We start from the raw sequence: 14,830 nt of genomic DNA on the forward strand, positions 1-14,830 counted from the left end.
GTTCACCATCCAGGGATTCAGAACTGTCTGGCTTGCTGCCTTCCTTGCCGCCACATCACTCTGTCCCTGGTGAGCCCAGCGAGAGGCGTTTCCAGGAGAGCAGCTGCTGTTTAGGGAGGAACAGAACAGGACTCCTGGCTTTGCCCTGAAGCCTCCACAGGCTCTAGGAACCCTGGCCCAGGCCCAGGCAGGGCTGTCACAACCCACTGAGGGAGGGAGGGGGGCTGGACTTCAGAGCCACAGTGCCGCACTGGGGTGGCTGCTTTGCAGGCTGGAAGCCCAGGGGTGGCACGCCTGCGGGGGCGGGACGGACCCAGCCCCTTGGCACATGGGCACAGGCCACCAGGCCTGGCCTTGAGGGTCTACCTAAATCTGGGCCGGAGGTGAGGGAGAGGGTCCCTGGGACCTCGTCAGCACCAAACGGCCTTGGTGACTGACTCACCTTGCTTCTTTCTGTTGCACCATGGGCCACAGCCCAGGTCACCTAGGGCGGGATCCACAGACCCCCAATTTAGATACAGCTAAAAGGAGGCTGACTGGCGGGTGTGAGGGGTGCTGAGCCCGGCCCACCTCTGGCTGCCTGCTGCTGGGGCCTGACCCACGGGCTAGGCAGCCTGATCTCGAGGAAGGGGAGAAAGAGTGAGCCGTGCTGCCTGTCTGGCTCCAAGCCATGGCCCCCACGTGCACTCTCGGGGAACTGGGGTTCAGCCCGGAGGCTTACTTAGCAGGCCCACCTTGTTGGGACTCTGTCTACCCTTGTGCTCTCCAGGCTGGGGGGCTGATCAGGCTGGGGATGCCCACTTTTGCTTCCACTCGCCTCTCTGACCAGGCCCTGGCCATCCTGAAGAGCCAGTGAGCCCGTGGGCTATTCCAGGCACCCTGCTGCTCCATGGGGGCTCTGGCCAGGCTGCCCACCCACCCACAGTCAGGTAAACCCACGGAAACATTAACAGAGGTGGCCTCCGTCATCCTCAGCAACCTCCGCAGGGAGGCCCTGGTCTCTCCTGCTCGTGAAGCTCCCTCACGTTCAATAGGCCATTTGAATCATATAACTACCCGTATGGGGGTGCTGTCACGATACTTTTTACAATCACAGTCATAAGAGCAATAGCAAATGTTTAGTGAGCAGTTACTATGCACCACCTGCCATGCTAAGCCCTCCATGCTTCTTAGCTCACTTTGTCCTCTGGCAACTCTGGGAGGGAGGGTGGATAATCACAGTGATTGTTCCCATCTCACAGACATGGAAACGGAGGCTCCGAGAGGTTATGTAACCTGCTGTGAGTGGCAGAGTGGGGGCACGAACCTTGGGCTGTCTGACTCGAAGCCCCGATCTTCAACCCCATCATCATCTTGGTATTGCCATTTTACTGATAAGCTCTATTTACAGATGGCCAAGCTGAGGTCCAGAGGTTGCTGAGATCACACAGCTCGTAAGTGGCAGAGCCGGGATTCCAGCCCTGCTTCCCCTGACCAGGATGCCCCAGCTGGCTGCCCCAGCCCCTCGCAACAGCACCTTGTGGGGAAGGGAGGGGGCCCGCCTTCGGTTTTGTGTTGGATTCTCCAGGGCAGAATCTGGTGTGTCCGCAGAGCATGGTGAAGGGGGACTGAGCTCCCTCAGGAGCTGGTGTGGCCTGAGCGGCTGCGTGGCCCCTGCGGTCCCCGTGGGGAGTGGCAGTCTCTACCTGTGTACTCAGGAAAGCAGATGGTTAGCGGGGACTTCTTGATCTTCTCTTCGAATATGTCCTTCTTGTTAAGAAACAGGATGATGGACGTGTCCATGAACCACTTGTTGTTGCAGATGCTGTCGAAGAGCTTCAGCGATTCGTGCATGCGGTTCTGCAACAGAGTGGAGAGGCAAGTGAGGGCTGGCGGTGCCCGGGGCCCTGACCCACCGCGGCCAGTGACAAAGCGGGACAAGCGAAGGGAAGGTCCACCAACACGGCTGAAGGCACCATCAGGGACAGAGACAGGAGGATCCACAGGACAAGGACATGGTCCCTGCTGCATTCCACACGCAGGTGGGGGGTGGAGCAGGGCACAGGCTGGGGAACGCTGCCCGCCCACTGAAGAGGGCTGACCCAGGCTGGGGCAGCGAGGTCACTGGAGGGACTCTAGCCCGTGGAGAGGACATGCACCATGCACGCGGGGGCAGGGGCCGCACCACCATCCACACGTCCACACGGGACCTCGGGCATGCAGATTTCTCTACCGGGGTCTCATTTGGTTTCGCCAGCAGGGGTGGGAGGTTGCACGCATTCAGTTGGGAAACATTAACCGAGGACCAAGAGATCCTCGAATTAATCCAGAGTTGGAAGCAGACACCAGGGGGACAGTGTCGGGGGAGTGATCTTGCTGTGGCCTTGGTGTGGTTGGAGGCTGGGTGGGTTGGCTAGGCCGTGGGGCGGCTCTGGGTGAGCTGCTTATCGAGGCTGGTTTCCCAGCAGAGGGGCCAGAAGAACCCCAAGATGAAAGCCAGCAAAACAGATGAAAACAGAAAGGAAAATAAAAACCCAGCAAAAAACATGAGAGAAAGAAAGAGAAAAAAAAAAAGCAAAAAACAAAATTGGTTCAACCGGTCTCGGGCCAGGAAGTCAAAGTCAGTCCCTCCGGAGGCCCCTGTGCAGGCTCCGGAGGCCACGGCCACCCTGGGGCTGTGGACTGCGTGGCTGGAGATGGAAGGCGAGGGTGGGGAGAACCAGCCTAAGCCGAGTGGCTGGTGAGGAGTGTGGAACGCGGGAGTGGGGGGCAGGCTTCACAGCAAAGTCACCCGGCGGTGCCCTGGGAACCTGCTGCTTTCAACTCTTAGCTGATGGTATCAACTGGAAGGAGGCGCTTCATACCTGCCCGACTTGGAGGGTCTCTCAGAATCTGCTCATGGTTTTGGCCTTGGTTTGGCAAGTTAAGGCCCTGCAGGTGGCGGTGACGGCACTGGCGCTGAGAGGTTGTGGCAGGTGAGGCCCGGGGCCGCTGGGGTCCGGGCCGCAGTGGGCAGGGTGGTCGGCCGGTGGGCGGGCAGCCACTAGCCCCAGGGGTCCTGGCTGAGCTCCAGGAGCCTCCAGACACCTTTCTCTCAGGCAGCCCCAATTTTCGCCCCAGGCTTGGGAGGGAGGGGCAGGGCCGACCGGAGAGGAAGGTGGAGGACCAGGGACTGGTCAGCAGGGTGGAGCTCTTGCCTCGCGGGGACAGGGAGTCCTCGTCCCATAGCTTGTCCTTGAGCCGTGTGCCTGGACAGAGCCGTCCCACAGCTGCCGTCTGCTGAGCGGAGAGTCCTGAGGGCAGGCACTCTTGCAGCTCCGAGCCTGCTGGTCCTCACAGCCGCCCAGAGGCTGCTCTGCCCGGGGCTTCATTTTACAGAGAAGCAGGCGGAGCGGCTGCCACGCTCACCGGCGGCAGGGGGCGGGGCTAGACCCCGGGCCACATCCGCCCGGACCCCCAGCTGCCCAACGCTGCCGCCTGGCCCTGGACACACAGGCGTTTTGCTCAGCTCTACGGCGCTCTTCTTGCTGTCACCGTGGCAATGAGCCGCCTTTGTGGGCTCTTGTTAAGTGGTAAAGCCAACTGCCGTGCCCTGGAGGGGCTGCTGCTCTTTCCTGGGTGGACGGAGCCCCAGGAACAGCCTGCTCCTGGCTGTGGCCCCACGTGCTGTTGCTTCCCCAAGGTCCTCTGCTCCAGCCCTTGTGAAGAAGGGCGGGGAAATGGGGGAGAAGGAGGGAGGTGGGAGAGAGACAGTAAAGGCAGGAAGGCGAGAAGGAAGGTGCCCCAGGACGGGCCCTGCTCTGGAGCGAGGGCTGCCTAGGCAAGCAGACCAGAGAGGCCATCCGAGCGTGAGGCTTGGCACCTGTCCGTGTTTACTGGAGACCCGAGGGCCATGGAGCTTGGGACCCCGTGGCTGCCAGACCCGCCCAGACGTCCCTCTGCTCTGCCTTGTGCTCCAGAGGTGAGTGCGAGCCTCTGCCCAGGGCTGATGGGCCTGGGACTCGGGATTGAGCTGAGCGGGTCCCCGGAGAGAGGCCTGGGGCCCTCGACACCCCAGTGTTTCAGTTTATTTGAAACCCACAGCAGGATCAGCTTTTTGCTCACTGCACCAGCCCTGCTTCCCACTCCCAGGCGCTGCAGGAAGAAAAGATGAGCCACCTGGATCTCAGACCACGTGAGTGGCCAAATGAACCGTGAACAGTGGGTCCAAAAGGAGAGTCAACAACGGACCAGTGAGAGAAGTGCCGGGGCAGTCCCTGCATGCGGGTGCCTTGTGGGGGCAGCAGGAGCCAACCTTTGGGGCTTTGGGGTGGTCAGTGGGTCCAGGTCTGGTGATCTTAGACGCCACAGCCAGCTGAGGCCACTGAGAATGATTATGGCGTTACCAGAAAGAGCTGCACAGCTGGGGCCCCAGAGACTCGCCCTGGAACAAGGCAGGGCTTGGGGGGCTTTGCTGATGCCTAACTCAGGAGTGTACCTGGGACTGAAGGAGAAAGGGCAAGGGGGACAAGCCAGCACGTGGCGCGAGTCCGGATCACCCACCCGGCCAGCGGCCCTGGCCCCAATCTTCCCACAGCCTCATCGCTGCATAAGTCCCGCAGGACGGCGGCTCCTCCTCCCCACAGCACTGCACCCCAAAGCTCAGCAGATGTTCGCAGCAGTCCCGAGGGACCAGCAGGCAGGACTGACGAGGAGACAGGCCCAGAGAGAAGACAGGCCTTGCTCAAGGCCCACCGTGACGAGCCTAGCCCCAAACCCTCAGTGCCAGGGCTCTGTGCCTGCTTCACACAGCAGGAGCTAATGATCGCCAAAGGTGTGACCCCACAGCCCAGGAGCCCTACCGCGGCAGGTGTTTGTCTCCGGAGAACCCGTGGTGCGCCGGGCCACTGCTCTGAGGCTCTGCAGCAGGCCCACCTCTCCACGGGCAGCTCAGTGGGCCCCCAACTCAGCACAATCCCCAGTGACAATACAACCACCAGCTCGGCGCAGCTGTGCCAGAAACGGTTCCAAGTACTTCTCGCGGATTCTCACTCCATTGCCAAGGCCCCACCAGGCAGGTACTATGGTTACACCCCTTTGACAGCAGACAGTAACCGAGGCAAAGAGGGTGCTGCCTGAATTCAGCAGCAAACCAGGCCCAGGCCCAGTCCAGGCCCAGAGAAAGGCCGCGCCCTCTCCAGGTGAGGGCCCCCCTCTGAAGCCAGCCTGGCAGTTCTCTGAGGCCCCAGACTGAAGACGCATTGACGGGAGGTGGGAACCTGGGCTGGCATCCTCCAGGGGAGGGGCCCGCGCCCTTGCTGTCACTCGCCCACATGCCATGTCCCGTTGCCCTTCCGGCTGCCAGCCCCGTCCACTGCTCAGGGAGGGCTGTGAGGGCTAAGAACCGCTATTTCTGTCTTACGTACATTCTTGCTCGACTGCACCCTGATTTTGTTTAGGATTTGCTTAATTTGGTTCTGGCCTGACGGCCTCTGTGACTCTGTTGAATTTATTAAAGAGGCACGTACTGCCCGAGACCCAGAGTCTGCAGAGATGTTTATCACCAGTCTGCATGCAGCCTCTGAGCAGGGCGGCCTGTGGCTGCCTTTGCTGCATCGGCATCACGAGGCGTCTGCCCGGCAACGAAGTCAGAAGAGAGAGCCCGGGCACGGCCTGGCCGACAACGGAATCCCCGGCCACCGCAGCCAGCCCCACCCGAGAGCTGCCTTGGGCCACTGAGGCCAGGCGGCCCAGGGCCACTCACCGTGGTCTCGTCTTCGTGGAGCACCTGGTCATAGCCGCTGAGCGCGACGCAGAAGATGATGGCCGTGACGTCCTCGAAGCAGTGAATCCACTTCTTGCGTTCAGATCGTTGGCCCCCGACGTCGAACAGCCTGCAGGGGAGACAGGGAAGCTGCACGTGGTGGGCGGTGGGGCCCCGGCCGGTGTGTGGACGCTGGTCAAGCAGGCGGCGTGGGGAAGGGGGCTGTACCCGCAACGAGCCTCCCAAGGAGCCTCGCTCCGGGCGCTGAGGGCCGACTGCCGCGTCCCCGGGGCAGGGTGTCTATCACTGCTTCTGCCCCACGACTGGGCTGTGCTCCCACACCGAGACTCGAAGACCTGCCCTTGCATCTCAGGACTTTTACTAACGCCTCTGCGAAGTCCTCCTCTCAGGGTAACACGCACATCCTGTCCCTGGCTTTCTGAGCGTGTCTGTTCACGTCTGTGGGCTGTGAAAACTCCAGAGCAGCCCAGGAGGGAGGGAGGCGGGCAGGGGTCGTCACCTGCTACGTGGAGGGACAGTGAGGCCCCAAGGGGTTAAGTGCCCAGGGTCCTGGCAGGAGTTGGTGTGGTAGAGATGGGGTGGGACCCAGGTCTGTCTGCAGACAAAGCCTCTGCTCTGTGCCTCCCCTCCCTTTCCCTCTCTCAGACACCATCCCCCAGGGGGCAGGAGGGCCGTGGGGGGAGACTGTGGCAGGTGCGGCTTGGTTCCTGGAAGGAAGAGGTCAACCTCACACCTAACGCCCTGAATGAAGGTCCACTGCCTCCTAGGCCCGGGAGGTCTGCTGGCACACAGCTACCGGGGTGGGCTGGGCCCTGACCTCCCGACAGAGGAGAGTAACCGTAGGCAGAGCCCAGAGTGGGCCTGGAACAAGGAAACAGGCCTTGTACTCGTCCCATCACCGCCTCCCTTGGATCCCGCTTCCCCATCTGAAATGCTGGGCATAGGCTGATGGTCTCTGCGGCCCCTCCACAGCACTTATGCTCTGACTCTGCAGGCCGGGCAGCCCCGAGCCCAGCCCCGCACCCTCTGCCCCCGAGGGCTGAGGCGGGAGAGACTGGAGAGAGTAGGGGGCAAGAGGCACCTTGTGGGGCCTCAGTGCCCATCACTACGCTCCCCAGGTTCAGGGGAGGCCTAGAGGCCCGTGTGCCCAGTGAGGCTCGTGCGGCCCTGCGGAGATAGAGACAGAACTTCAGCGCCCTCTGTCTCAGTGGGAGTGGGCAGGGGCTGGGCCGTGGGCTGGCCAGGGGTCCTGGAGTCCAGCCCTCCCAGGGCAGGCAGGGGGCCAAGAAGAGGCCTTACACAGGCCACTCCTCCTGTTCCACCTGACACCTGGAAACCACGCATGGGAGGCAGGTAGGGGCAGGACAGCGGCTCCCAGGCCTCAGTGCATGGAGGCTGCCCCAGGTGGCGCCACAACCCTCCAGCAGGGCCTGTTCTGAGGCGCTCAGACCCCTGGACTTGAGCTGTGTTCTGTGCTTGGGGGACAGCCTTACTCCTCCCAGGCCTCGGTTTCCCCAAGTGTACCCGGAGAGAGTGGGTCAGCTGATCTCCAAACCCTCTCCAGCTCTGAGATGACATGGGTCCTGGGGTTGCACACATGTCGCTTGGGTTCACCCACCTTACTCCCCACCCCTCTCACAAGGTGGCCTCCAAGGGGCCACCTAGGTGATCCCCCCTCCTCCTCCTCAGAAATCACCCAAGGACAGGACTCCCCTCCTTTGTCCGCTTAAATCTTCCCTGTTCCTCAGAGCCCCACTCCAGGACCCCTCTTCCAGGAAGCCTCCCCACTCACCCCAGCCCCCGAACTTGGTGCAAGAGAGGCACACACACAGGCCCCTTCTCGTTTCTAACTGCCTGTCCCAACTTGAACGCTCCCTGAGGCAGGGCGACATCTGGGTGCTCCAGACGAGGGGAGGCCGAGAGGCAGGCTTTGCCCATCTCTTGGCACCCTCGCCAGGGCTCGGGAGCCTCCCTGGGCCTCACCTGAAGTGGAGGTTCTTGAATGTGAAGTGGGTTTCTACGATGCCAGTGGTTTTGACCCTGGTTCGGAGGATGTCCTGCTCGGTGGGCTGGTAGTCGGCAGCCCCGATCCGATCCAGGCTGTCCAGGTAGCTGGGGATGGCAACACACAGGGGACCATAGACCAGGTGCTGGGCACCGCCTTCCCCGAGAGCCAGTCCTGACCTGTGAAATGATGGCACCACCCCGTCCAGGGCCAGGTGTGGGGAAGCAGCTGAGGAAGAGAAGCTCACGTCCCGGCCGCATGCGCTCAGAGCCTCTGGCTCAGACCGAGGGCTACGTGCACGGTTCCAGGCACACTGACAAGGCTGAATCTTTAAATGAGACTAACATGTTTATAATAGTGTTTGTCGTTTCTTCATCTTAAAATAATAATGGGCAACAGTTAGGTTCTAGTCTTTATATGCATCATCATGTTTCATCCTTAATTTCCTGAGTTAAATGTACTATTTCATAGATTAGAAAACTTAGGTTTTCTAATGAAGGTGAGTGCCTCGCCCAGCTGTGAGCCAGGGATTGGGATTCCACCTCTTAACAGTTCCCTATGGGGCTTCCCAGAGGCCCTCGGAACCTCCGCCTGCCTCTTCCATGCTCCTTAGGGTTTATCAAGGGGGCCATCGCATCGCCCCATATGGTGCTCCTGGAAGGGAGGCTCAGAGGTCACACAGCCAGGCAGGGGCGGGGCCTTGCTGGGACCCAGGTCTTTGGCCTCAGAGCCCCTCCCACACCACCACTTGCTCTGTAGACAGACCAGGCCTCTGCACTTCGCCCGCTCAGGCCACGCACTGGGAAGGGCTTTAGGGGTCGGTATGGGTTAGGTTTGAACCCTAAGCCAGCTTGGGATCCAGGAAACCAGGAAGGAGGGAGCTCGCAGGCTGGCAGGAAGATTCAATGACCCACAGAGCCAGCGGGGCTACCCATCCCTGTGCGGGGAGAGCCCCACACACAGCCCACGGGAAGCAGCCCTGAGGGCCTGAGTCATGGCACGACGTGGGGTCTCAGGCTGCGCGTGGAGGGGCTGTGCTTTATTGGCACCTGCCCTGGGACCTGCTGGGGGCTGGGAAGGGTAGATGCCTTCACTGAGGAGGGTGTCCCTTGGTAAACCAATAACCCAGGCTGCCTCAAATCCTTGTGAGAATTCTCCCTAAGGAAATAAAGCCGACGGTGTGTTCCCAGGCTCAGGGAAGGCAAGCTTGGAGCCACACTCTTAGAAAGAGGACACTGCTGGGACTCGAGCCCGGGTCTGCCTGACTCCAAAGCCCGTGCTCTTAAACTGGCCTCCAGGCCTCCTCTCCCCTGTGGAAGGAGAGAGGCTGAGGCAGCAGAGCAGACCTGAAAGCTCTGGCTGCTGCAGTCTCCTCTCCAGGCCCGTGGGCGTCTGGGCAGTCTCTGACTTCAGCCTGGAGGGCCCCTCCCAGCCCTTCCCAATCCTCCCAAACCCTCTGTGCATGCCCCTCCCCACGCTCCCACTGCCTCTGCTTAGAAGCTGTGTTGGTTTCAAATCGAGCCTCCTCCTGTCGTCTCCAGCTGGAGACCAGGGCTGGGAGCCTCTGGTCTTGGCCTCCATCCCAGCTGGGGAACCCTCCTTTAGACAGACAACCTGGCCCTCTGTCCCTCGGTGCTGGCTGAGCCTCACGCAGGGAGGTGGCCACGGGGGGGTAGGGTGAGCACAGTGGACTGTGCACCTGCTGTGTGTCCTGTCTGCCGACTGTCCTGGGTGCTGGGGGGGCATAGGCCCCACCTCCCCAGAGCCTGTGTTCCTCTGTGTGTGTGTGTGTCCGTGTATGAGGTAAATAACAGATGAGTAAGCTGTACAACATGTCAGGACGTGATAAGTGTCAGGAGGAAAGAATCAGGCTATCAGTAAGTGGGGAGGCTGGCTGGGGGCAGCTATTTGATATCAGGTGGCTGGGGAAGGCTTGTCGAGCAGGATGACATTCGAGTGGAGACTGAGGAGGTGAGGGGATGAGCCTCACGCCCCAGCAGCAGGACCAGGGGGCACAGAGGCCACGCCCTCAGTGGAGGAGGAGCCCAGGCTGCAGGTGCTGGACGGGAGGTGGTGCGGAGGGAGGTGATGGGGAGGCTGAACACGGGGCAGGAGCAGGTAGCAGTGAGACTGGAGGGGGTGATGGAGGTGAGGGGGACACAGCACATAGGCCCCTGAGGTCACTGTAAGGACTTGGAATTTCACTCTGGAAGGCTCTGACCAGAAGAGCGTCGGAATAATGGCTCTGCGGCTTAAGGAGAGCAGATGGGGAAGGGGGGGGCAGGGAGACCCGAGAGGAGGGAAGGAGAGGACGCTTTGCCAGCCAGCGCTGACCTTTAGTGGGAACCTCGCTCTGGGAAAAAATAATCCTACCAAACCACAGAACTACCTTTTACAGCCCCTGCTGGGATGTGCTCAGGTTTCTGGGTTTCCAGGACCTGTCTCAGAGCCATCATTCAGAAGGGAAAGGGGAGGGCCAGCCGTGTTCACCCGCCCCCGGCGCATGACACAGAGAGACCTGGGTGCCCTGTCTCCCCGACAGCCCTGGAGCCTCGCCGGTAACATGAGAGGACGGGCCAGCTTGGGGCTGGAAGGGGACATGTGGTGACAGAGGCTCTGGGCCTTGGAGAGACACTCACCCAGTCTAGGATGTGAGTGGTGCCCCCCGGAGCTGTGCCAGGCGACAGCCCTATTAGGCCTCTCCTTTCTGTCACAACAAATCTACGTTGAACTGTTTCACATTTCGGGCCTCAGCTCTTGTCAGAAGACGAGATATAGCAGCTGAAACTACAACAGCAAAGCAACCCTGGACCAGAAAGTATTTAAGGTCCTTCTGAACCTGACTGCCTGTGGGTCCCGCCCTTGCCCTCCTCGGAGCCCCGTCCCAGAGATGACAGAGAGAGGAGGGCGGGTCTCCTCAGCTCAGCTGGGGGGCGTTGACAAGTACTGACTCAAGTCGTTCATTTCAAGTTATAAAGGTAACCACCAGAAGAACTAAAAATAATCCTGTAAAACTAGCAAAAAACTGGTGGTGGAAGTGGGGAAGAGCAAAGGAAGGAAGGAAGGTCTGACTCCCTCAGCTTTCACAGCTGGAGGTCGTTAAATACTATTTATAGTTGGAGGGTCAGGTTTTTCTGGACATCACTGGGACAAGTAAATGGAGATAGTTAACAGTGGGAGGGGAACAGGTCTGGGAGGAGGATTCACTATCAATTTTATACCTTTCTGTATTGTTTAAAAATTTTTTTGCCATGGGTTCATATTATAATTAGTTAAGTGGTAACAATTTAAGTGGGGGTCACAATTTGATGCCCTGAGGAGCCCCTGAGGGTGGCGGGGGGATGGGAAGGGCCTGGACTTGGGCCGAGCAGTGGGCAGGGAGGGGGAGAGGAAGGGAGGGACTCTCTCCAGGCCTGAATGGCTGTGTGTTGAGGGGGAGACCTGGGTTGAGGTCTGTGACTTGAGCGTACACAGAGAGGTGTGGACTTGAACCTTTGGGCTCGCACCCCTGGCCCACCAAGGTGTCCTGGGGGCTCATCAGTGGCTGGGGCCTGGGTCGCTACCACCTGGGACTCATGGGACCCAGGCACCTGCCCCGTGGACAATCTAGGTGTGCAGAGATGGGAAGACAAGTCCCTGGTTTGTTAGCTGTCGTCACAGCCAATGGCAATGTCCCAGCATCCATTAGTGAGCGCTGTTTTCTTGGCGTTAGCCTCTGCTACATCAGCACCGTGGAGACCAGCATTTCTTAATCTTGGCGATACTGACATTTTGGGTCAGGTAATTCTTTGCTATGGAGGACTGTACAATGTGTCTGTAGGAAGTCAGCAGCATCCCTGGCCTCTACCCCACTAGACGTCTGTAGCACCACCCTAGTCAGGACCATCGAAAATGCCTCCAAACATTGCCAGTGTCTCCTGGGGGCAAAGTGGCCCCAGATGAGAAGCGCTGGTGAGGAAGCTGAGCAGATCAGTGTCGGAGCACACGCCTCCTAAGATAGTGGGGTTTAAGCCCAGAGGCTCCCACTGAAAACCTGGACACGAGACTGTAAGAGTGGGTGCGTTTCCTGAAAGCTGGAGTGCAATCCCAATGTCTTCAAAACAGAAGGCATGTCCCCGACCACCACAGACCATTCCCAGAGGCCTGGAGCCCCCGATCTAGGGGCCAAGGGCATGTAAACTTCCAGAGGCCTGGAGTGACAAGGCTGCAGTGGGCAGTCCTGTGATCCCCTGTCACTCCCTCTGCCTTCCTCTCTCCTACCCCTCCAGCCCTCTCTGGCTTTCAGCTGCTTCACCCCCTCTCCTCGCCTGCCCCACCGGGCCCCTCTCTCTCCCCTGTCCTTTTCTTCCCCTTATTAGTTATAACACAGTATTAAAGTGTATGTTTGATTATTTATTTTACTTAGCTGATGGGTTATATATTCCTTATTTTTAATTTTAAAGATAGAGGAATGGAAAGGGTATTATTTTCTCAAAAAGAAGACAAAAGGGCACCATGTAAGTTATTTTCTGTCTACGTCGCCCTTGATTTGTACTTATGGGGTCAAGGGTTCTCCAGGGGGCACAAACGCTGCTACACTGACAATCTTCCTTCTGGAGGGCCAGGCCCCCTCCAGAGCAAGCAGGCGACGGCCCCCGGGCCTCTGGGAGCCCTGTTGTCGGCTTGTGCCCCCCACCTCCCTGGCCTCCTTCTCATCCCGGGGGCAGGAGGAGAAGCCCCTTCTCCTTCCTTCCTGACACCCGAGGCAGAACACCTCACAGCGGTTCCCACCTCAGCAAGGACGCCTCCTTGCCCCACCGGCCCCAGCCCCTTCCACGCCCGCACTGCTGCCCTGCTCTCGGCCTCCCGCCTGCCTGGGACACTCACTATTTGGCGGAGTCGTTGAGCTGATACTCGCGGGACCTGTTGAAGCACTCCTGGATCCCTGAGTCGCCCCAGAGTCGCATCATGGCGGAGAGCAGCTCTGGAGAGAAGGGCTCCGTGTCTTCCATTCGACTCACCACGTCACACACCATCTTGGCATCGGCCTGTGAGGAGACATGGACGGCGGCTTTGAGGCCTTGGTGGGGACAGAAGCCCCGGCCGGGCACCTGCCAGGGCACCGGGACAAGGGCTCAGCCCTAGGCCTGGTCAGGGAGAGGGGAAGTGACAGAGGGTCCTTTACTCAAGGGCACGGTAATCGTTACTAGACGGTTGCTCCGCTCTCGAGCCCTTTCAACCCTGCCGCCCTCCAAGTGAGCCAGAGACCCAGGCTCCCCAGCCCGTGGCACGCGGCTCAGGAAGCGAGCGGAGGTGCTGGAAATCTGCAGGTGTCCTTCGCGGTGGGAGACACGAAGGAGACAAGGTCAACACCTGGAAGACTTGTGGTCAATGCCTGGAAGACTTGTAGCCAACAAAACATTCTGCACCAAGGTACGTGGGGCCAAAGCCTTCTGTGGAGACTTCCGGGATCAAGCTGTCCAGCTAAGTAGCTACTTATGTCTCAGAGCCTGTCTACTGCAGAAGGTCAATGGGAAAACGCTGGCACTGTGTCCCCTTCTGCCTGCCTGCCCTGGGAAGGAAGCCACAACTGGCCTGGACGCCAGCAGGCCATGCCCATGATGCTGGCCCGGATCTAGCTCCCTAGGGACAGTGTCCCAAAGACCTCAGCCCTCGGATTCCCAAAGTCACCCTCAGCTGACAGGGAGGGCTGCCCACCAGGAGAGCGTGGGTCCCCGTCCAACTAGGAGATGAGTTTCTTCAGCACCGGAGCCTCCCCTGGGGGCAGCCACCTGCAAAGCTGGCCCTGGGACCCAGGCGTTGGGTGCCTTAGGCAGGCGGTGACTCAGGGATGCAGGAGTGGGTGAGCAGGGTTGGTGCCTCCACCTGGGGCTAAAAACAGGCCTGTGAGTCAGGGCCTATGTGCTGATGCTGCTCCTGTGTGCCTGCATGACCTCGGGAAATCTCAGCCTGCTTTCCCACCTGTGGGGTGACTGTGATAAACCTGGCCAGTTTCCCAGACTTCCTCCTTTGGACCCCTCCTTCAAGGTTCCTGCCTGATCTGTGAGAAGGGAGTCGGGACCTGAGGGGTGGGTAGGGCAAGACTTCCTGCTGGGGGAGAGACACCCTCCCACCTAGAGCCACACTATGCCTCAGCCAGGCCACTCAAGGGTGTGGTTTAGAAACCACGGGCCTCCACAAAGCCACTTCGTACTCCTCTGTGTGTGGTCTGGAATCTTGGGAATCCCACTCCAGTGGGATGCAGTGCATGGTTTGGGGAAGGCTGGCCTGGCGCTGTCCTCCCAGCTCCATCTCATCACTGAGGTGTGCCGGAGGTGGGGGTGGGGCAAGGTCCTGTGCTGGCGACACCTCTCTGTCTGCCCTTCTGTTTCCCTCCCGTCTTCCCCAGCTCAGTGCACGCCACAACCATCGGCCCAACTGCTCAAAGACTAGGAGTCATCCTTGATTTTACCACCTCCCTCCCAATGTCCACTTCTCCCCATCTCCTCCTGCACAGCCCTGAGTCCGAGCCACCACCGTCTTTCCCTGGCTGCCCCTAGCCCCCTCCCAAGGGTTCCTTGCCTCCCTCTTGCTTCTCTTCAGTCTGTCTGCCACACAACAGCCAGCAGGAGACCACAGAGAAAGAACCCACAATTTTTTAACTGGGCACACTGATATCCGACTTAAAGACTACATTTCCTAATTTTGCTTGTGGCAAAGATGTGACTATGTGACCCGTTCTACCCATGAAGAGGTAAGCCAAAGTGTAGTGAGGTCTTTGGAGAAGTCTTTGTAAAGGGAAGATGCACCCTTTTTCTCTCACTTCCTCCTTCCTGAAGCCTGTGATGGCTGGAACTCTAGCAGCCAACTTGGATCATGAAGACAAGGTCTACACCCTAGGGATAGTGGACGGGTGATCTAAAAACAGTCAGGTGCTTGATGACTTTTTTTTTTTAACATTGAAATTAAACTTCTACCTGATTTAAATCACTATCTTCTAGGTCCCAGATATTCACAGTCAAACCTAATCCTAATGGATACAGTAACTCTCCCTGTTTAAACTCTTTCAATAGTTTCCCATTATCCCTAAGTTCCAAACTCCT

The 14,830-nt window shown here is 59.3% G+C and overlaps 1 protein-coding gene across 2 annotated transcripts in view; it reads right to left on the minus strand.

The window, feature by feature from the left end:
- The window catches only part of LOC132353586 (guanine nucleotide-binding protein G(o) subunit alpha), a 157,146-nt gene that overhangs the window by 756 nt on the left and 141,560 nt on the right, over positions 1-14,830 (minus strand). For both annotated transcript variants that reach the window (XM_059904890.1, XM_059904891.1), the window contains 4 exons: positions 12,615-12,775; positions 7,727-7,855; positions 5,723-5,852; positions 1,686-1,839 (listed from right to left, as the gene is read on the minus strand). In XM_059904890.1, coding sequence (XP_059760873.1) covers positions 1,686-1,839; positions 5,723-5,852; positions 7,727-7,855; positions 12,615-12,775 — 574 coding nt within the window. The remainder of the gene's footprint in view (positions 1-1,685; positions 1,840-5,722; positions 5,853-7,726; positions 7,856-12,614; positions 12,776-14,830) is intronic.

This window comes from Balaenoptera ricei, chromosome 19 (genome assembly GCF_028023285.1).
Source record: "Balaenoptera ricei isolate mBalRic1 chromosome 19, mBalRic1.hap2, whole genome shotgun sequence".
Lineage (NCBI taxonomy): Eukaryota > Metazoa > Chordata > Mammalia > Artiodactyla > Balaenopteridae > Balaenoptera > Balaenoptera ricei.